General features: G+C 39.2%; 1 protein-coding gene across 2 annotated transcripts in view; it reads right to left on the bottom strand.

Annotated features, from left to right (window-relative positions):
* Window positions 1-2,038: 2,038 nt before the first annotated feature.
* Window positions 2,039-24,088, bottom strand: part of Ppr-Y — a 1,017,876-nt gene continuing 995,826 nt past the window's right edge. The window contains exon 6 of one of the 2 annotated variants that reach the window (XM_070998083.1): window positions 2,039-2,405. In XM_070998083.1, the coding sequence (XP_070854184.1) occupies window positions 2,279-2,405 (127 nt within the window). In that variant the 3' untranslated portion in view covers window positions 2,039-2,278. The remainder of the gene's footprint in view (window positions 2,406-24,088) is intronic. The other variant, XM_070998082.1, reaches the window with a different exon arrangement.

The following is a 24,088-nucleotide window of genomic DNA, read 5'->3' as shown; positions in this document are numbered from 1 at the left end:
CCAATTATCGTGGAAATTTAGAAAAGGCTTCTCAAAATTTCACAAAGATTGGTTTTTAATTGAATTAAATAAATATAACTTAGGCCACATAAGGCCCCTTTTGATACCATATAATCCCTGTATAGATCAATTCCTCTAGCTCATGGGTCAGTGGTGTTCTCAAACCGTTTTGTTCTTTTTATGAATCATAGAAGTTTTAGAGTGCTAAGGCCTTCGTTTTACGTTGTGTGCTCGATAGAAACACTTGCGTACAGCTGTGGCAGTTGTCATGGTTGGTAGTCCCAAGAGTGCGCGCGTGAGTCCCCAAGAGACAGCGGCCCGTGATGGCATTTATTAGAGTGGAGATGTCATTCCTGTTGCCTTGTAAGAGATCTTTGTTTCTTTTCGGGATATACAATATTTTGGCCATGAGCTAGGAAATGTGGCTATGTTGTTTTGAGATTTGCGGCACTCAGAGAAGGTTATCAAGTTTTTTGTCTATAAGTTAAGGGACCTGAGGGCTGCATATCATACATGTTAATATACTAATTGTAGCAGTATGCGTAGTTGGCTCGGCTGACACGGCAAAATGTGCTGACTGCATTGGCGGGTCAGTGTGCCGTTGAGTCATATAATGTGCTGATCAGCAATTATCATCTGCAGTGGGTGCTACTACAGTTCCCAACTTGGCTTCTGCTTGATTTGTTGGGTGCTGGTCATGTTGAGCTCCCTTGGGTACGAATTCTGGCATCCGCCTTTGCACTTTTTTTGTGAAGTGGAATAACAAAAGAGTCCGTCCAGATAGTAGGAAAACTGATGATGAAATAGACAAATTTAAAAGTTTAAAAATCGGTTAGGAAATGTACACAGGCGGCGTAATTTTTGCAAGGCAAGAGTAGCACGTACGTGAATCTATTTTTAAAATGCCGTTGCTTTGCTCTTTTCTCTCTCCCTCTCTCTTGCTATCTCGCTCACAACACTCCGTGCTGTTGAAAAGACAAAACTCAATTTTCAGCAAATCAAGATTGAAATGCGCCGCCTACCCGCAATCTTAATATATGGTTATGTGGGCGATAGACAGATTTAAGCGTTATGGGCGTTAGAGTGGGCGTGGCGAAGTTTTTTTGGATCAATCGATAGGTATTAACGGGACTATACATATCAGTTAAAATTTTTTTTTAGAATGGAAATTGTGGGCGCCATAGTTTTAGGCGTTCTGTGGGCGTTAGAGTGGGAGTGGCAAACTTCATTTTGGATCAATCGCTAGGTATTGACGAGACTAATACACTTCAGTTACAATTTTTTATCTAGCATATAAATTGTGGCCGCAACAGGGTTGGGTAACAGGGTTCGCGTAACAAACTTGCGCTGCGTAACAAACTAACGCCCACAAATCGCCTACATTTAAACAAAAAAACTTTAACTGGTATGTATTAGTAACGTGACGGGTATCTGATAGTCGAGGTACTCGACTCCCATGTATAATTTACTATTAATCGAATATGTAAAACTGTCAATATGACAGAAGGGGTTTCCGCTTCAGCGACCAAATTCCACTTCAGGGACTTTTTCCTCCATAAGAAATACACGTGTAGGAAAAAGACGGAAAAAAGTAGCTACAGCTCGCTGCATCGGAAAATTCGAATTCACGAAATTAAAGTCAGTGTTTTTATACGAGTTTCGGTAGTATTCTAAAAGGGAAATGCTTTTGAACTGCAGTGGCACCTTTATAGCACATTCCAAGCGGCTCGGAACTCAGCAACTGATCTCGTGCCGTCATTGTTGGCCCACTATTCATTTCCCTGAATGAAAGTCTCTTCCTTTATCAATTTGTTAATAGCAATGAAATAGTCATTTGGCGCTGAAGACATTCCACATGCTAGCGTTCAAATGGTATTTTTTTGCGTTCTTGTACATTTCTATCGGAGCGACTGAACTGGCACGACCTCTCCCTTCGGATCATCTATTGCAACGTTAAACGGCTGTGTGCAAAGGCTTTTACCCCTTACCCATGTATTTTTTTGCCCATTACTTGTTCCTTACCTAGCTAAAAAAAGCAGTGCTTTCTGCAATACTGGTATCCAGTATGTATCGCTGTAAACTTTCAGTTGGATCCCATTTATAGTGATATGAAAAAAGAATATTTCGGGTTATAATTGGAACAAACGTAAGAGACGAACGACATTTATGAAATATAAATAAAGTAATTGTCCAATTTGTTTTTTAAAAATAATTTTATGAAAACATAATGAAGATCATTTCGCCTTAATAGAGTTAATTAAAAAGATAAGGATTATTTTTAAACATATTCTTCAGCTACCAGCTCATCTCTTACATCGTGAGGTAAGGACGCCATGGATTCAGTCATCATTTCCACGAAAGAGTTTATTTCCAATATTTTTGATCGATGTCGTTCCACTTCATCGCTGAAAAAGAGAGATATTAGAATCGTATTAAAGGACCTAACTCACAAGTAATTGTTACAGATGAGATATAGGGTCGTGAGGGTCGCACCATCAGCTTACATACGATCAATTTTGTGACGAAAAATTATTGTAAATTCGACTAAGTAAATACACTTGCTAAAATGATTTAATTCTGCCCGCTTCAGCAAAATATTTTTGCTTTTAACATACAACGGCATATTCTGTTGCAGCACGCTAAATAAGAACTCTGCCTTAATACTTATATTAAGCTATTGTAATAGCTTCTTTCCTTTGACAGGGCCACGTCCACTTAGTAACTGTATTCCGTACTTAAATATAAAAACATTTTTCCTCGAAATTTAAACAAAGTATAAGTAGTTAGACATCGGAATTTCAAAGAATTGTTCGAACTTTTCATAATTTATTTATTACATAATAAGCTTGTAAATGTTATACTTTTACTTTAAAAATATGTTATACGAATTATGCGTTTTAAGAATCCCATGAAATTTGTTTCGTAGTGAACTAATTCGTGCTGCACTTTATACGGCTGAACCACTTCCAAAAGGTAATATTAAGACAAAATACCAAAAGTTGAGGAATCTCAAGCGCTATATAGTTTAAAATTTAAAAAAAAAAGTTTGAACCAACTTGGAGAAAAACACAAAACGGGGTAATAAATTTTTTTTTCTGTCTTTAAGTTTTTTGTATTGAGAGAGTTTTTTTTCTCGAGCTACTTAATACTCTCAAAAAGTCCTCAAGGCTGTAAAATAAATCAAGGAAGAACGCTATAGTCGAGTACCTCGACTATCAGATACTCGTTACTCAGCTAAAGGCACCAAAGGAAAATGGACATGCAAGCAGCAAAGCGAGATTGAAATGCGCCACCTAGTGGGCGTGCCAAATTTTTTTTGGATCAATCGATAGGTATTGGCGAGACCAACACATTTCAGTTAAAATTTTTTATCTAGCATGAAAATTGAGGGCGACAGGCCTGCGGGTTTGTGGGCGTTAGAGTGAGCGCTGTTTGGTTATGGTCCCTCGACGGGCCATCATCGTGAGTCAGATAAAATGATGCTATGGTGTGATGTGTGTGTGTGTTTAGCTCCAGTCTGACCGCGGTAGGGTCGCCTTCGCTAAACGGTGGAACTAGAAATGCGTTAGTCCTGGGATTACCCTTACACTTTATGTGGAATAACTTGTATAGGAAGTTTGATAAGCCACAGATGTTGTTACCAACAATACACGGCTCTTGGATGAGGACTACGTCTATTTTGCCTGTTGCCAGGCGGGTGTGGAGGGCAGCAGATGCTGCCTTGCTCTGATATGTGATGGACGTTGATGCACTACGAGCTGTACAAACAAGTGGCACAACGACATCAAGCACGTGTTTGTTACGCGCGGGGCCTTTTAACATTTTGGGCAAAAAAGGCAATTTCTCCAGGAAGATACTTAAAACAAATAGAGCCGGGACACAAATGAAAATAAAAGGCGCAACTAAGAATGAGGCAAATGAGTTAAACTATTAGTTTTTAACACCGGGATAGAAGTTGAAGTGCAAATTAAATGACAAAGGTTGTTAAAATTATTATATAGAACGCGAAAGGGCTCGTGCAGACAAAAATTTGATGTACATCAAAATTATTTCTAACAGGAATATTGAAAGTTAGGCGTTTTACAAATTCTACAGAATCAATATCACCTCCTATAAGATTTTGCATAAAAACAGAACCAAACATTGATCTGCGATTTACAAGTGTACGTAAATTAAGCAGTAGTAATCTACTCTGGTAGGAAGGTAGCCTTATGTTTTAATTCCAATTCAAACTTTTTTTTTACCAACTTAATACGGTCAATATGCACTTTATATTGTGGACTTCAAACCGAACTACAATATTCCAAAATAGGACGGACAAGGGAGGTAAATAAAAAATTGGTTGTATAAGGGTCAAATTCTTTTGACCAGCGCTTTATAAACCCAAGAACACTCATGCCTTTGTTGACATTGGGAATAAGAACACCCAAATCGTTAACTGAATACTAACGTTCGAGTGGCGTATTTTGAAGAGAGTAAGTAATAAACGTAGGAGTACCCCCACAAATAGTCATAACTTTGCATTTAACGCAGTTCAACTTTAAAAGATTGTACTCACACCATCCCTGAAAACCATCAATATCTGACTATAAATTGAAACCCGACGCTATATCATTAACATCAGCTTAACATCATCAGCATACATTATTCTTACATACAAATATTCTAAAGTAGGTCAGGAAATTTTGATAATTGTAGCAGTATGAGTAGTTGGCTCGGCTGACACGGTAAAATGTGCTGATTGCATTGGCGGGTCAGTGTGCCGGTGAGTCGGTGAGACAGTGAGACTTTGAGTTAGTGAGACATATAATATGCCCTTCCGCTACGGTGCGGAAAGTCCTCCAAGACTTTTCCCGGTTCGTCGTACCTCCTGATCTCGTCTCCTCCGTGGTCGTCCTTTCGTTCTCCTGATGGGGCCATCTGTCGCATGACCCGGTTGTGCGCGGGGACCTCACTCTGCTCTGTATACATAGTGTCCTTGTCGTCGGATTCCTGCTTTCCTAGAACCGTCGTACTCCTTCCTTCGAGTACTTCCGGGCTCGTATCCTCTGAGGGCATCCGATCGACTTTACTCGGCCGCAGTCGGGGGTCTTCCGCCGACGGGCTCAATTTTACCTTTAAGGTGGCTTCTCCACACTGTATTTGTGTTCCCATCGCCGCCAAGAAGTCCATGCCTAATATCACGCGATCCAACATGGTTGGCATCACCAAGAATGGCATCCACACTCGCGTGCCAGCTAATTCCACGCGAGTGCGCCATAGCTTCTTCTCTGCCAGGCTTGACCTATCAGCTAACGCTATCGTAGTGATGATCTCTTGCATCTCCTCCAGTCTCGCTACCGTACGAACGTACCCTTCGCTCGCAAAGCTCATCGACGCTCCCGTGTCCACCGTGGCGTACACCCATCGGCCTTCGATCCGCTGCGCCCGCATCTCGGCGAAGACGTCGTTCGTTTCCCGGGGTATCTCGGCGACAACAATCGACGGTCAATATGTCCCTACGACCACAGTCCCAACAAAAGTTCAGGCGTGCAATAGTACAACCCCGTCTAAAGTGGCCGACTTCTCCGCACCTGCTACAAGGTCGCTGTATGTCGATGTTTGATAGGGGCTGTCTGATCTTTTGATGAGTTGCATTCCCTCCTTGAATGGGTACCTCTGGGCTTCGAAAGGGGTTCGGCGTCCGACGAGGGTCCGTAGTCCTCACGTCAGCTGCCTCACACATTCGTAGCGTCTCGACTCGTCTTATATACAGACGATATTCTGGTGTCACATTTTCATAGATCCGATAAAGTTCTTCCTCCTTTCGGTATCCGGCTTGCTGCATTTTGGTCCCTAACTCGACCAAGTACTCCTTAAATGTCTCATCCACTCCCTGGATATGGGTTCGGATCGCGTCCTCTAGTCGCTCGAAGTAACGTGGGGGTAAGAAGAAAACTAAGAACTCGGCCCGAAACTCCGCCCACGTAGCTGTCTGTAAGTGGCTCGTGCGGAACCATCGTGCTGCTCTACCTTCAAAAATCTCTGACATGGCGCGGGGTACCTCCTCCTGGTTAATTCCATATGTTGCTATTTTCTCCTCCAGTTCGGCGATCACGGTCAGAGGGTCTGACGCTCCGTCGAATCGTAGATTCCATTTGTGCATTCGCTCGGCTAGCAAATGTCGGGGCAGAGTGATGGTGAGTGGAATTTCTGACTCGGGCGTTTTCGGCCCTCTGTGGTTTCCGAGAGACGGGACGATGAAACCTCGTGACGTGTCGGGATGGACTCCTCGATGCGGGAATGTGAGGGGGTCTTCCGCCTCACTGTGCAGGTAGGTTAGTGGATGAAATTCACAAGATCGGGATGATATATATATGTCGGACGTGAATAATTTACCGCTTCCAATTGGGTCATCGATCGTTAGTAATCTGACTCACTCGGGGAACAAAGTGGTGCGAGGGGGGGGGGGGGGGGGGGGGGACGTGCAAAACCCAATACGCATATCAACACGGCTTGCCTTTTTCTTTCGTATTAGTTCACTCAATTTTATTCGTCGTGTTTAATTGTTCCTAGGTATCACTGCGCCGATTACACTGATTCACTAACCTTACTTCCTACCGCCCGGGCTTTCTTTTTTTCTGCGTGTTTTCTTTCTTTTTATTTTCCGCGTTGGCGACCGTTCGCCTTGAGGTACCAGAGCCGATAGAGCCCGGAAACCGCCGTGTGGCCATTTCATCCTTCTTCTCTTTGCCTTGCCAGATCGGTTTGATATTTTCTCATTTTCTAGTATTTTTCCCTATGGTTGCCACCTCGGGCGGATGGCGCAGAACCAAACTTGACCTATTTTGGTTTTGCACTTCAAAAATCCATATGTTCGCTTTCCACTTACTAAATCATAATCCTTCGTTTCATATCACTTACGTACTAATAATAACAATGGCAAACTTAGTTAACTATTACTTATATCTATATATTGTGACGGTCTAACCGTCGGGCAGGATCGTCACAACAGGCACGTGAAAGAATTCTTTAGTCAAATCTAGAGTTGTAAAAACTTGTCCACCTTGTAGCTTTTCGATCACACAGTCCATTTGAGCTGTTGGGAAGTTATTTCGGACAATCTTTTCATTTAACTTTCGGTAATCGCAACACAAGCGCTTCTTCCCGTTCTTCTTATCTACAAGCACCACTGGCGAAGCAAACTCGGATGTACTAGGTTTGATTATCCCTTCCTCTAGCCATTCTTGAACCTGGTAATCGACAATCTTCTGATCGCAATAAGATACTCGTCTCGGATGTTGGAAAAGAGGCAACTCGCCTGTCAACAAGATCTTCATCTCGACTGGTGAAATGAGATTTCTTTTCGACTTGTAAATTTCGATCAATGACTCCACTTCAAAAACTACTTCCTGACTCAAGTGCTCCAATCAACTTCCGAAACTGTCTTAGAGTCTTTCGTGCTGATCATGCATAGACTTTCGAATTCGCTAATTAGCTGCATATAAGTACTTTGGCCTGCCTGGTTATCGTCTGATCCTGTCGTTGGTCTTTCCTGAACACTTTGAACTCTTGGCGAAAATATAGTGCCAGACTTGGTTACCATCATGTCAACGCTGTTTAAGATTGTTGTGCCTAAGATTGCGTCAAGCTTCATATCGTCATCTGGCATGACATGAAACTCGACCGACATGTCGATTCCATCGATAACAACCTTTGTAACTAGGCTTCCGAATGCTAGGACCTGACTTTCTCCAATACCTGTCAAAACTCTCTGACGACCCATCAGACTGCTTACTCCTACGCCTAGCTTTAAGAACACACGCCTACGCATCAAACACAGTTCAGCACCTGTGTTCACAAGTCCTTTGAATTCTGAATTCCTGCAAATCACAGATTTCAATTCCAAGCTCAAAGAAAAGGACTTTATCGTCCTGAACGACATTGGTTGCTCTCTCTGTTTTGACCTGTACTTCTGCTTTACACTGCGCTGCTCGGTGTCCATTTGAAACATTTCTCTTTCACATGACTTTCTTTCTTTATCTGCGACGAATCCCCGCACCGGAAACATTTCCTAACTGATCGAGCTAATGCATCTTGTTTTGTGTCGTGCACAGCCTTGCTACCCTGTGAATTATACTTGTTAACTGGTTTGGATGATCCACGTGATTTTTGATACGCGTCGATTTGTAACTTAAGATCCTTGAGGTTTCTGGCCTGGTATAGCATTGCTTTATTTGATCTAGCATCTGGGATACCCTCAACGAAATACTCGATCAAACTTTAATCCTCCAAACAAATGGGCTTTGCATAAAGGAGCACGTGCAAGGATTCACCCTTATGCTGCGTCGTTTTCCCAACATGCGATGATTCACTGCTCTTGTACTTTTTCTCGAATTGTTCTACTGCTCGATTCGGATCTCAAAAACGGACTGACTGCTCTCTAGTTCAATGATCAATAATCAAACCTCGGCTTAGAAGAATTTATCCCCAAAAATTGATAAAGAGAACGACTCAAGAGAGTCGGAAAATAGGATAATGCAATTTGCCAATTAAATTCAAAGTCCAATCTTGGCCGGAAATTGGTGTTTACATTAGCGGAGTTTAGAGACCGCTTTGGGGATCTTTTTTTTAAGTTAGCGGACTCAGGGCTCGCTTTCTATACGAATTTAACAAGGTTTTAATATTATAAATTTTCTGAATTTGATTATAATCATAATAATTAAATATATAAATGTGAATATGATTAATATTAACGTAACTGGCATTTGAGTTTATTTAATTTGAGTAAATGGATTTAGTATGTTAATATTATCAAATGAGAGTTCCGAATCATTAGTTATAATATATTCGGATATTAAAAAATCTGTATATTTTCGAGCTGAGATGTATTCCAATATCTTATTGTCTACATTGGTGTAGGAAATATTATTAATTATAGAGTTGCCATTAAAAGTAATTAAATATGACCCATTTAAATGAGTGTCATTAATTGTATTTTCTCCTTTTACAAAAATGGCTTCATCTTGGATTACATCTACATTTTTATTTTTTTCTCTGATTTTGTTACAAGAAGATTTTTCTCCACTTAGTAATCTAGTGAAACAAGGTGTGCAATAATTATTAAATATTTCTGTCTTAAAATAAGACATTACATAGTACTTATTTGTACATTTTGCGACGTGATTATCAATTAATAATTGTGAAATGGATCTTGAAGTGTATACGTCAAAGCGATTTAAAATTCAGATATATCTAAAAGGTCTGTTATAACTACAGGTCTATTTTCGTGTTTATAAAATTCTTGTATATCGTCATTGTTTAGAATTTTAGTACTAAATACATCGATTTTGTCGTGTTCCCGCTATCCATTTCCAAATAGTGCCTATTTCATTAATGCCTTTTTTCGATCTACTAGGTATAATTTGGGAGATAAGTATTTGGATAATTTTTAAATCGTGGGATATTTCCCAAAGAAAATTCTTGCTGTCGTGATCCTTTAGAAATTCTGTTTCAAGATTAATTATATCTCTATTAAGACTTATATTAGTTATATGAAATAAATCTGCGTATGATTCATAAATAAGAACATCTTTGGTGTCCTTGTAAAGAAGGAAATCATGGTTCGTGTAATCCATAATTTCGGATTTGGTTGTAGCTACCAGCAATAATAAGTACATTATTGAAATCATTATCTGTAATTTAAAACAAATTTTTTAATATTATCTTTATAAATCGTACGTTTTCTGTTATTTATAATAACTATATTAGGGAGATTTTCCTTAACTACTTGTTATACCCGTTACTCGTAGAGTAAAAGGGTATACTAGATTCGTCGGAAAGTATGTAACAGGCAGAAGGAAGCGTTTCCGACCCCATAAAGTATATATATTCTTGATCAGGATCACTAGCCGAGTCGATCTAGCCATGTCCGTCTGTCCGTCTGTCCGGATGAACGCTGAGATCTCGGAAACTATGGGAGCTAGGCTATTGAGATTTGGCGTGCAGATTCCTGAGCTTCCTACGCAGCGCAAGTTTGTTTCAGTAGACTGCCACGCCCACTCTAACGCCCACAAACCGCCCAAAACTGTGGCTCCTACAGTTTTGATGCTAGATAGAAAATTTTAACTGAAATGTAATGTTCTCATCAATACCTATCGATTGACCTAAAAAAAAGTTTGCCACGCCCACTTTAACGTCCACAAACCGCAAAACCCTGTGACGCCCACAATTTTCATGCTAGATAAAAAATTTTAACTGAAATGTATTGGTCTCGTCAATACCTATCGATTGATCCAAAAAAAAAATTGCCACGCCCACTCTAACGCCCATAACGCTTAAATATGTATACCGCCGGTAGGTGGCGCATTTTAATCTCGCTTTGCTGCTTGCATATCTCCATTTAGCTGAGTAACGGGTATCTGATAGTCGAGGTACTCGACTATAGCGTTCTCCCTTGTTTTTTATATCTATAATTAAGCTTGTTTCTTTCCCATGTTTCTTTTCGTAAATTACCTCTCCTACGTGATAATTCTTATTTTGTCCATCTTTATTGTGGAAATGCAACATTTTCTCTTGAGCTTGTTGCAATAATTTGGGAATATCTTCGTGTTTGATTTTACTAAAAAGGGTGTCAAAAGGTCGTTGGTTGGTTATTGAGTGAATTGTTAAATTATATTTTTGTGCTGCTTTAACTTTAATTTCGGAATAATCAATTAGATTAAGCTCATCTTTAATACAGCGAGCATTTTCTGTTAAAGTAGAGTGTGCCCTATCTATTTGTCCGTTCGACATACTAAGTCGAGGATCTAAAAAGAATAGAGATATCCCATTTCTTTGAGCAAAGGATTTGAATTGGGATGAAGAGAAACTTGGTTCGCTATCTATCATCAAAGATTTGGCTAATGGAAATTGTTGTAAAATTTCAGAAACTTTTTTTTCTATATTTAGTTTGTTAAGGCATTTCTTTTACGACCAAATATTTCGAATAGGAATCTATACAAGTAATGAATATAAGATTTTGGGCGTAATATAAGTCAAGATGCAAATTTTCACCTTCTCTTTCTGGAATAGGTGCTTGACCGAAAGGAATCTGTACTGGGTGTCTGTTGTATTTGTTTTGATTGCAGATTGTGCAATTCTTAATAAACTCCTTTAGCTTTTTGTATAAGTCAAGCCCTCTATGAGCTCTACAATGAATTTCTGTGATTATCACAGATCTGTCTTCAGCGTCTTCAACATCCTTGACAAATGTCTTAGTGTATAAAAATGTATTTATAAAATTGTCTTTAAGTGGTTTTTGAATTCTATAAAAATCTTCTAGAGTACAGTGAACTCCTATTGTTATATTGGGTGGAATATATTCTCTTAATATTTATATTAAATTTTCTGGAGTATCATACTCTATTATATGTCTAGTATTTCCGAATACATTAATCGACTCATGTATTGTATACCTCCCCGTTGCTATTAGCAATTGTTGCTTAAACTGGTTTAAGGGTTTTCGGGTTTCTTGTATAACATTCTCAAAACTACTCTCTGCTGAATGCTGAGTATTTTGATCTGAGACCGATTCATTACTTTCCGTTAAGTTATTAATTTGTATCCTTGATAAAGCGTCCGCAACAACATTTGTTGCTCCTGGCTTATAAATTATTTTGGGTGAATACCTTTCAATAAAAGAATACCATCTTTTCATTTCGATATTTCGATTTTTTTGAGAAATGGAAAAAGAAAAGAGGTTGGTGATCGGTATAGATCTCGATGTTGTTAACCCCATATACGTAATTACGAATGTTTTTAAAAGCCCATACTATGGCTAAAAGTTTTTATTTGTCGCGTATATTGGTTCAGTTTTGGTTAGAGTTCTTGAAATAAATGTAATTGGTTTTCCTTCCTGAGAAAGAACCGCACCAATTGCTAAGTCAGACACGTCAGTTGTTAGGGTAAATTTTTTATTATAGTCCGGTTGTACTAGTTCTTCTTGTGCAAATAAATTTTCTTTGAGCTCGTTAAAAGCTCTTACATCAAACTATATTAAAGTTTTACGTGATGCTTTTTTAGATACTTTGCCGTTTTGGCCTTCTAAATATTTTGTTAAATGTTTAGCTATCTTTGCGTAATTTGGCACAAATTTTCTGTAATATCCTTTAAGGCCTAGGAAGCTGTTAAGCTCTCGAATATTTTTAGGGATCGGATATTTTACAATTGTAGAAATTTTTTCGGGATCGGTAACCGAGAAAGTTTGTTTCTAATTTAAAGAACTTTTTCAATCGAAATTTTTATGTTTGAGTTCAGCAAAATTTTAATAATGACAATTAAGTCTTTGTAGTGTTGCTCAATTGTTTTTCAAAATATAATTATGTCATCCAAATAAACATGACATGTTCTACCAACTTGTTCTCTCAAAATATCGTCCATCGCTCGTTGGAATATTCTAGGAGCGTTTGTCAAACCGAAAGGCATTCTTAGGAAATCGTATTTCCCATTATTTATTGAAAATGAGGTTTTCTGAATGTCAGGTTCGTTCATGAGAATCTGAAAAAATCCAGATTCCAAGTCAATTGTTGAAAAGTATTTGGCTTTTCCGAGATTAGATAAAATCACTGAAGGGTCCTGCATTCGATACCTATCTATAAAGCAGTGGTCGGCACACACATACCATCACAAGTTTGCCTTGCATTAGTGTGAGTGTAACAAACACGAAGTTTGCGCGCGGCGTGCTGTAGCGAGACGTTTCTCTGCTTTGCACTGAGATCCTCTGCCGCAGCAACAAAAAAGCGCGCCGAAGTTGAGAAAAAATGACCCGAAGACCCATGCCGAAGTCACACGAACATGTACGTTATACGTGAGCGAGCAGAGGATCTGCAGAACACTTCCCTATGCTCACTAGATAGGCCGCTGCCGACCACTGCTATAAAGGCTCTTCATTGATAAATTTTAATATTTCATTCTCCAGATCTTTTCTGTGATCAGCAGGTGATATTTGTATGTTGTTTATTTTTTGATTGTCGGATAGTTCAGCAACGGCGTGTTCAGAATTTTTCAATTCCAAACTTTTATTCTTGTCGGATTTTTCAACGACAGCGCGTTCGGAATTTTTTAATTCCCAACTTATATTTTTGTCGGATTTTTCATCGACGGTGTGTTCAGAAATGTTTAATTCCAAACTTTTATTTTTGTCGGATTTTTCAGGATTTGTATATCCCAAACTAAATTCACTTTGATTACCCATTTCAGATTCGGATCTGATTTGAGCTTTTTCATCAAAGTATTTTTATACCCGTTACTCGTAGAGTAAAAGGGTATACTAGATTCGTCGGAAAGTATGTAACAGGCAGAAGAAAGCGTTTCCGACCCCACAAAGTATATACGAGTATATTCTTGATCAGGATCACTAGCCGAGTCGATCTAGTCATGTCCGTCTGTCCGTCTGTCTGTCCGTCCGAATGAACGCTGAGATCTCGGAAACTATGGGAGCTACGCTATTGAGATTTGGCGTGCAGATTCCTGAGCTTCTTACGCAGCGCAAGTTTGTTTCAGCAGAGTGCCACGCCCACTCTAACGCCCACAAACCGCTCAAAACTGTGGCTCCTACAGTTTTGATGCTAACATAAAAATTTTAACTGAGGTGTATTGTTCTCATCAATACCTATCGATTGACCCAAAAAAAGGTTTGCCACGCCCACTTTAACGCCCACATACCGAGAAAACCTGTGACTTCCACAATTTTTATGCTAGATTAAAAATTTTAACTGAAATGTATTGGTCACGCCCATAACGCTTAAGTCTGTATACCGCCGGTAGGTGGCGCATTTAATCTCGCTTTGCTACTTGCATATCTCTATTTAGCTGAGTAACGAGTATCTGATAGTCGAGGTACTCGACTATAGCGTTCTTCCTTGTTTCAGTATAAATTCTTTTAATGGAAGAATGGTGTTTTCTTCCTTTAGAGCATGTTGGTTTAAAATGTTTCCATTTTACCATTTCACTAGCCGAGTCAATCTAGCCATGTTCGTCTGTCCGTCTGTCCGTCTGTCCGAATGAACGCTGAGATCTCGCAAACTATGAGAGTTACAATACTGGGTATAGAAACGCAGATTCCTGAGATTCCTGCGCAGCGCAAGTTTGTTTCAGTAGAGTGCCACGCCCACTCTAACGCCCACAAACCGCCCGAAACTGTGGCTCCTACAGTTTTGATGCTAGAATAAAAATTGCATATCTCTATTTAGCTGAGTTACGGGTATCTGATAGTCAAGGTACTCGACTATAGCGTTCTTCCTTGTTTCAGTATAAATTTTTTTAATGGAAGAATGGTGTTTTCTTCCGTTAAAGAATGTTAGTTTAAAATGTTTCCATTATCATAATTTAATTTTTCTTCTATTCCATTATATTTAATAACTCCCTTAGCTCTTTAATCACAGCTCCTATTTTTATACCCGTTACTCGTAGACTAAAAGGGTATACTAGATTCGTCGGAAAGTATGTAACAGGCAGAAGGAAGCGTTTGAGACCCCATAAAGTATATATATTCTTGATCAGGATCACTGGCCGAGTCGACCTAGCCATGTTCGTCTGTCCGTATGAACGCTGAGATCTCGGAAACTATGAGAGTTACAATACTGGGATTATGCACGCAGATTCCTGAGATTCCTGCGCAGTGCAAGTTTGTTTCAGTAGAGTGCCATGCCCACTCTAACGCCCACAAACCGCCCAAATCTGTGGCTCCTACAGTTTTGATGCTAGAATAAAAATTTTAACTGAAATGTAATTTTCTCATCAATACCTATCGATTGACCCAAAAAAAAGTTTGCCACGCCCACTTTTCGTAAAAAGTATATCGCGTATCAAAAATAGTTATCATATAATAATATTTAATTATTGAATATTGATTCACTGTGGATACTCTTTTGTATATTGGAAGCTCATTCTTATTTTTATAAATTCCTGTTTTAATATAACACGAGGTTGCCCCAGTGTCAATTAATATTTTTATACCCTTGCAGAGGGTATATTGATTTCAGTCAGAAGTTTGCAACGCAGTGAAGGAGACGTTTCCGACCCCATAAAGTATATATATTCTTGATCAGCATGACTAGACGAGTCGATCTGTCCGTCTGTCCGTCTGTCCGTCCGTTTCTACGCAAACTAGTCTCTCAGTTTTAAAGCTATCGGGCTGAAACTTTCCCAAAAGTCTTATATTTTTTGCAAGTAGTATATAGGTCGGAACCTGCCGGATCGGACATCTATATCTTATAGCTCCCATAGGAATAACAGGAAAAACAAATTTAAAAAAATTATATCTTTGGTGTTTTTTGGCATATAACCCCCTAAGCTTGGAAATAACATTTTTTAATTAGTTTTGAATTTCGAATTTAATTTTATCAAAATCGGAAGACTATATCATATAGCTGCCATAGGAACGGTCCTAAAATTGGTGGAAAAATAATATGAAACAAATTATAGCTTCGGTGTTTTTCAACATATAACCTCCAACGCTTGGAAATAACATTTTTTAATTAGTTCTGAATTTTGAATTTAATTTTATCAAAATCGGACGACTATGTCATATAGCTGCCATAGGAACGATCGGAAAACTGGTAGGAAAATAATATGAAACAAATTATAACTTCGGTGGTTTTTAGCATATAACCTCCTACGCTTGGAATTAACATTTTTTAATTAGTTCTGAATTTCGAATTTAATTTTATCAAAATCGGACGACTATATCATATAGCTGCCATAGGAACGATCGGAAAATTGGTAGGAAAATAATATGAAACAAATTATAGCTTCGGTGGTTTTTAACATATAACCTCTTACGCTTGGAATTAACATTTTTTAATTAGTTCTGAATTTCGAATTTAATTTTTTCAAAATCGGACGACTATTTCATATAGCTGCCATAGGAACGATCGGAAAATTGGTTGGAAAATAATATGAAACAAATTATACCTTCGGTGTTTTTTGACATATTATCTTATACTATAGGGAATGTCATTTTTTGTGTTTTTAAATTTAATAATTATAGCTGCAAGGGTATATAAGCATCGGCTTGCCGAAGCTAACTTCCTTTCTTGTTTTGTTTGAACTTACTTGTTCTGGCTATAATTATTATTTGGATATTTATTATAGCTTTGATTATAGCCGTTGTTAGCTCTATTCTGAACCTGGATAGACTCGTCTACCTCCATTGGTTCTGGCTTATTTTGTGGCTGCCTATAAGTGTTCCACTGATTTTGTTGGTTATTATTAAATCTACCCTTCCAAAAATTATTTTTGTTCTGATTATAATACCCATAAGTATTTTTGTTTTGGTTTTTGTCATGATTAAACCTTAAATTATTATTGTTTCGCTGGTTATTGTAATTGTTGTTGTGTTGTCTTGCCTTGTGATTGAAATGTGTTTGAGCATTTCCACCAGAGTTTGGCTCACTATTTTTTCTTTGAGTAGTTGAGAAACTATTTGCGAAATGCGCCCACATGTTGTTGCTTTCCAATTCCTATGCATTCGGTGGGTCAAGTGGATTCATTTGGGCGTTGAGGCCGGTAATGAAAACTCTAAGAGCAGTCTTCCTATGTTTTTCATTCATTTCTGCTGTTATCGGTTTGTTTCTACCGTAGGTCATAATTGTTTTATTAATTAGTAGAGTTAATTTTCTATTAACTGTACCATAATAATCCATAATGGATAATTTTCGCTGACTCAAAACACTTAGTTCCTGTTCAATAATATGAATTGGACGTTTGTCGCTAAAGACAAAGTCAAGTCTGGCCATTATGGCATCGAAATTTAATACCGTACCGCTATGGGTTAAGGCATCGTTTGCCATTCCTGTTATTTTGTTTCTTATTATTGATAAGGCGGAATAAAATCTTTCACTCCCTCTGGCATATTGCCCCGTGGCTATTTCAGCTGATTCTCTCCAGCTTACATATTTATCTTCTTCTCCTTTATATTCCCTAACAGATTTGATGATCTCATAAGATGTGTCTCACTTGATATTTGGATTTATAATCTCTATCTGATAATCCTCAACCGATTTAATTTTATGAGAAAGCTGCGATCACGGAAATAGCTGACCACGGCTTTATCTCGGCCCACTAGCTTTCGGCTCAAAGTTGTTTATAAATTGGCTAGGAGCCCCTAAATAATGTGTCATATAACTTGCACACTGGGCCAGCCGATCCGATTTGTGGCCAAAAATACGTTCTTTTAAAAAAAAAAAGACCAGTCCGAGTATGGAGTCCTTTTTATAATACATTAATCTAATTTATGCCAAAGTTTCAAAGAATTCGGGCAAGTAATTTTTATTTACCGTATTTTTAAAGTAAAAATTTCATCAAATATTGAGGGAAATTAAAAAAAAATCTAGAAGTCCAAGATGCTGATGTAGCTGTTCGACTTCTTCACAAAATTTTTAGGAGTCAATATTTTCAACAAGTTCAAAATATTAAATAGCTAAATAACTTAAATAAAAATATTAAATATGTCTTACTTGTTTCCCAAAAGAAACTTTTTCGTTGATTTTTACTGCCTTTTTAGCAAATGAGTACTTTGCTTTTCGAGTTCTTTTGAGTGCCATCCCCGAATGAAGTCATTACATCAAATATAAATTCCTTAATTAATTTATTCAAATAGCTCATCGCCGATTCGATGCGGTTTTGCCTTAGTTTTCAGTAATTTTAGTTTTAACTGAAGGCTTAATTTGAAGTCGAAACATTTTGATGAGCTTTACTAAGAATGCCCAAAAGTATGCTGTATTTTTATACCCGTTACTCGTAGAGTAAATAAAAACGCTCATATATATCGGTTGATAAAACTGATTGGGACGTATGGCTTCTGTTTGGGGAAGACAACAAATATGCCACCCTTATAGTTATAATTAATAACGCACAAATAGGTTATATTAAGCAGAGAGCGCTGCAGGTGCCGTCGTACACCTATGCCTGCATGACTAGGCGCAGGCGAAATGCTCCGAACATACTCCCCCCGTTGGAAGAGGTAAGGTTCCAACAATCTCGGAATCGATGGGCAGAACGGCTAGTTTGGCGACGGCTCTCTTGACCAGACTCGTATCTGTACGGACCATAGCTACTCGGATGACTCCGTCCCCGCCGGGTATGACTTCCTGGATGCACACAAGCTGCCATCTCAAGGGTGGAACGTTGTCCTCCTTCAGCAAAACTATGCTTCCAACCTTGATGTTAGACGTTTCGACGCGCCACTTGCGCGTCTCTTGAAGTAGGGACAAATACTCGCTGCTCCACCTTTTCCAGAAATGTTGTTGCATCTGGGTCTCCCGTTGCTATCTGCTGAGGCGTCCTTCGCGAAGATGAGTAATGTCAGGCTCAGGAAATTAAGTCTAGCTGGAACCCTTCAGGAAATGCGCCGGTTCTAGCACCTCAAGGCTTTCAGCATTTTGAAATTGGACAGAGTGGACGAGAATTAAGGATAGCAGAAATCTTATATGCAAGAGTTCTTAATTCATCGATGGCTAAGATGGATGCACCGAAGACTCTGTAGAAGTGAAATCTAGCTGACTTCACAGCAGCCTCCCATAAACCACCGAAGTGCGGCGCACGTGGTGGGATGAACTTCCAATCGATCCCATCAGCTAAACAGACGGAAGATATCGATGCTGTGTGCTCAAAAAGAGCTCTTTCAGCTCGGCAAGCTCGCTCTTTGCACCGAAAAAGTTTGGACCATTGTCGCTCCAAATTGTACGCGGACTGCCTCTAATGAATCTTCTCAGCGCTGCGATGAAAGAATCCGTCGTGAGATCCTGGAACACTTCCAAATGGCTTCATTCGGAAACATCGGACGCATTTGTTGATAACGCTAGCGACGAACTTGCGGCCTCCAATCGGCCAGTACCTTTGCCGTAATGCGGCAAGCAGCGCCTGCGATCCTCCATGCAAATATTTCTCATGATAATAAACGATGATCACCTTGGTGACTGGATGATCCTTGGGCAACAGTAACGGATGCCTCGTATCGTAGTCCAAGTTTGCGTTCTGAAGCTTTCCACCCACGCGAAGTAACCCATCGGAGCCGAGTATAGGCCTAAGCGAAACCAGCTTGCTTTTCTGTGGAAAGGGCTTACCCTGGCTAAGAGATCCATACTCCTTCGCCAAGTTAACCTGTTGGATGCTCCTCAAAAGAAGAACAGTTCCAGAGTTGATCTCCTCCACCGAAAGACGACCTTTTAACGGCGCAGATTTGGCTCTGCAATTTGAAATGAACCGATAAATGTATGCAAATACGCGCTGCAACTTATTGAAAGAGTTGAGGAATTTGCAATTTGATGAACTGTCTATGCAAACGGACCCAATTAGAGCCACAGAACGGCGCTCTGGAAGATCCTTTACTGGCAGGGACGGCCAATTCGACGAGCTTTGCAGAAGTAATGGAGGCCCGTTAGCCCAAAGGGAATGTTCCAACAATTCTCTTGGGGTACATCCTCGCCATACGACGTCTGCCGGATTCAAGTTTGTAGGAACGTGATGCCAAGTCATGTCTTTCGTCATCTCCTGAATTTTCAAAGGTTGCCGAATCCACGCCAACACAATAGACGAGTCCGACCAGCAATGAAAGGTGCAATCGAAGTCGATGGCTTCCTTGGCGTTTACGATTAGCTCAGCCAATAAGAGCGCTGCGGAAAGTTCTAATCTTGGAACTGTTAAGGCCTTCAATGGAGCTACCCTAGACTTGGCACAGAGCAGATTGACTTTCGATTCTCCATTGGTCTCCGATCGCAAGTATAGACACGCTCCATAAGCTGACATGCTAGCATCGCAAATGGGCTCTGGCAGTGCGTCATCCCAATCCACGTTCGCACTCCATATAGATTGCAGAAAAACCTTAGATTTTGTGATAATTGGAGTTATTAAACCGAGTGCATCATAGAATTTGGCAATCGTTCACAATGCAACCCGCTTAGTGGGTCGTTGATATGTTGGCAGTTGAGAAAAATTAAATAGGAGTTGATCAGAAGATGGATAAATTTCCACTCTCAAGAATTGATGACATTTTGGATCAGCTGCAAAATATTTTTCATGCCTTGACTTAAGAGATATAACGTCATTTTTAACGAGCAACGGCTAGTATCGCTTCACGCGATTACCTTTCGGATTAAAAATAGCGCCTAATTCATTTCAGAGAATGATGATTATTGCATTCTCTGGGTTAGAACCTTCACAAGCATTTCTTTATATGGATGACTTAATAGTTATAGGTTGTTCCGAGAAACATATGCATAAAAACTTAACAGACGTTTTTGAGAAATGCAGGAAATACAGTCTAAAGTTACATCCAGAAAAATGTTCATTTTTTATGCATGAAGTGACTTTTCTCGGTCATAAATGCACAGATAAAGGAATACTTCCAAACGACAAGAAATATGACGTCATTATGAATTACCCTGCGCCGCACAATGCGGACAGCGCTAGACGATTTGTATCATTTTGCAATTATTATAGATGCTTCATAAAAAATTTTACCGAATATTCACGGCACATGATTATGTAAAAAGAATGATCCTTTTGAATTGACAGATGAATCCCAAAACGCATTCCAATACTTAAAAATAAAACTAATGGAACCTACTTTGCTAGAATATCCCTATTTCAGCAAAGAACTTTGTATAATTACTGATGCAAGTAAACAAGCGTGTGGAGCGGTTTTAACTCAAAACCTGAATGGACTCCAAATTCCCATTGCATATGCATCAAGAGCTTTCACTAAGGGAGAAAGTATTAAGTGTACAACAGAGCAGGGATTAGCTGCAATTCACTGGGGAATACTACATTTTCGACCATATATTTATGGAAATCACTTTACAATCAAAACAGATTACAGACCGTTAATATATCTATTTTCAATGATAAATCCGAGTTCCAAACTGACACGTTAGAGTTAAAAGAGTATGATTTTACAGTTGAATACCTAAAGGGAAAAGATGCGTTATAGAAAAACAAAACGAGAAAGAAGCAATACTGTCTAAATTCCATGATGATCCAATACAAGGAGGTCATACTGGCATTACAAAAACCTTGGCCAAGGCCAAAAGACATAATTTTTGGAAAGGTATGACTCGAGATATTTCTGAATACATTCGAAAATGTCAGAAATGCCAAAAAGCTAAAATAACTAAGCACAATAAGAGTCCATTGATAATAACTGATACGCCTATAAATGCTTTCGACAGAGTGATAGTGGACACTATTGGTCCACTACCAAAATCAGAAAATGGCAATGAGTATGCAGTCACTCTAATATGTGACCTGACTAAATATTTAGTTGCCATACCAGTTCCAAAAAAAACGCGAACACTGTCGCTAAAGCAATTTTTGAATTATTTATTCTGAAGTACGGTCCAATGAAGACGTTCATTACGGACATGGGTACAGAATATAAGAATTCAATTATAAATGACTTGTGCAAATACCTAAAAATTAAAAATATAACATCTACGGCACACCACCACCAGACAGTAGGAACAATAGAACGAATTCAAAGAACTTTCAATGAATACATGTAACACAGAGTAAATAACGAGGAGGCATGGTCATCAGGGACTGATGAACGATCAGGATGACCGAATGTAATAGAGACTAGGCAAGCAGATCTAATAAAGGCACACTGGATAAAAGCAGCAGAAGGCGAACAGCAGGATAACAGCAGCAGAAGTCGTACAGCAGAGTAGCAGCAGAAGGAGAAGAAGAAGTACAAGTAGCAGCCGAACAGTAGAATAAGCAAGAGAGAATTGAAGCAGCGAACGTGTGTGAAAAGTCAGCAGAAAGCAGCAGCATTTATCCAGCAGTTTAATAAAAGCCAATTGTTCTATTCATTACCTGTGTACCGCGATATAATATTAATAAACAATATCTAATAATATCTTACATTTTGAGGCTCAACCAGTCGCGAACTGCCAGTGAAAAGTGAGAAAATGCGCAAGCCGTATGTTCAGAAACAGTTAGCCGATAAAGGGACACAAAAAAACAGTTTGGTGCCGCATAACTCAAAAGCCGCCAGAAAAGGAAACAAGACAACAACCGGGAGGAAATAAGATCAGAAAAAGAAAACCGTATTTTTAAGCAGGCTACCGGTAAAGGTATTGCGCAACAGAATTATTATGACAAATGAAAAGGAACCACCAGATAAGAAAATGGAAACATACGATGGCCCAAGTGGATCAGGGACAGACAATCGCCGAAACGACAAAAACGTCTTAGAAGAAAATACACAGACGCTCCAAGATCTGGTTAAACTTCTAACGTTAAAAATTAGCGCCGATGAAATTGACAAAAAAAAAATGATGCGAAGCTGGTAGTGGAAAATTTGCGAAAATAATTCTTGACTTCGAATTAAACCCTGAAGCATATGGGCTTAACGACAAACAGAAATACGTACAAGCTCGTGCCAAAACGACATGTGTACGAGTACAGCCAGCTGCGTTACCAACTTACAACGGAATTCGAGTGCGATCGTTTATACAGTGCCCAAATTCACAATCAGCTGTCTGTGCGAGTGAAAGCAAGCAATGAAAGCGATCACGAGTACATGCTACAGATGAAACGCATCGCTGCTCGTGGGACATTGGACACGGAGTCGGTAATTCGGTATATTGTCGACGGATTGAGGGTTAAAACGGATTACAAGTACACCCTGTATGGATGCAGTTCTTACAAGCAGCTAAAAGAGAAATACGAAATCTACGAACGAACGCATCAGATCGATGAGAAGAAAGAATCACCGCCGCCCGAATGGAAGCCCAATTGTGGATCCCAAGAACATCTACGCAGGGATTGCCGAGCTGCATTAAAGTGCTTCCGCTGCAATAAGAGTGGTCACATGTCGAAAGATTGCCCTGGTACGGCTGCCGTAAACGTAGCATACGAGGAAAATCGCCTTAAGTCTCTCAAAATTAACGATGTACAAGTCAAGGGGCTTATAGACACAGGTGCAGTTGTAACCCTATTAAAAATGTCCGTGTTTGAGAAAATGGGTAGTGCCTTCTTGCATCCAAGCTGTGCAACTTTAAGAGGACTTGGAAACAACATCACACGCTCCGCTGGTCAGTTTATGGCAGAAGTTGAGATGGACGGAATGTGTCTGGTCACAAGCTTCTTGCTATCGGATGCGATTTGCTGCTGGGATATGACTTTATATCCAAATTCACAATTCACAGTTTTCTCCTCTGAAATGTATTGGTGTCGTCAATACCTATCGATTGATCCAAAAAAAGTTTGCCACGCCCACTTTAACGCCTACAAACCGCGAAAACCTGTGACGCCCACAATTTTCATGCTAGATAAAAAATTTTAACTGAAATGTATTGGTGTCGTCAATACCTATCGATTGATCCAAAAATAAATTTGCCACGCCCACTATAACGCCCATAACGCTTAGATCTGTCTACCGCCGGTAGGTGGCGCATTTTAATCTCGCTTAGCTGCTTGCATATCTCCATTTCCCTTTGAGTAACGGGTATCTGATAGTCGAGGAACTCGACTATAGCGTTCTTCCTTGTTTATTTTCAAAAAATCTAAAATTTTTTATTGCTTTATCTTAAAGAACAACTCATTGAGAACATTTTTTTTTCACATTTTCATAGAGATTCGAGCAGTAGAAAAAAAGTTACAGCGCTCCTAACCGCGCGCCTCGTCGCGCGCATAAACTGAACTTTAAACGCGAATATCTCGAAATGGTGCTTCTTGAAAAATGACTTTGCGGTGATATGGATTGGCGGAAAACTACTTTGCGGTGATATGGATTGGCGGAAAACTACTGAACCGATTTACTTCAAATTTTTTTTTAAATGTTCGTAATGAAATTTTTCTGTGCTTGAACGATCGACTTTTCCCGCACAAATCACCTCAAGGCTCTTCAAAAAAAGGCCTCTAAGGGAAACAGCCACCCCTTAAAAACTATTTAATATTTTTCTACGAAATTTTGCACAAACATTGTTAATAAAGTGTACTATCAAAAAATGAAAACATTCGTGTAATGAAATAATTGCTACATAGCTAAAAAAAAATACAAAATTTCCTCTTTTTCTTAACCCCCTAACTGGAACTTCTTTTCGACCTTTCTTTTTGCATAAAA

This window comes from Drosophila suzukii, chromosome Y, assembly GCF_043229965.1.
Source record: "Drosophila suzukii chromosome Y, CBGP_Dsuzu_IsoJpt1.0, whole genome shotgun sequence".
Classification (NCBI taxonomy): Eukaryota; Metazoa; Arthropoda; class Insecta; order Diptera; family Drosophilidae; genus Drosophila; species Drosophila suzukii.
Note: the sequence above shows the minus strand (reverse complement) of the source record. Positions and strands in the feature narration are given on the sequence as shown.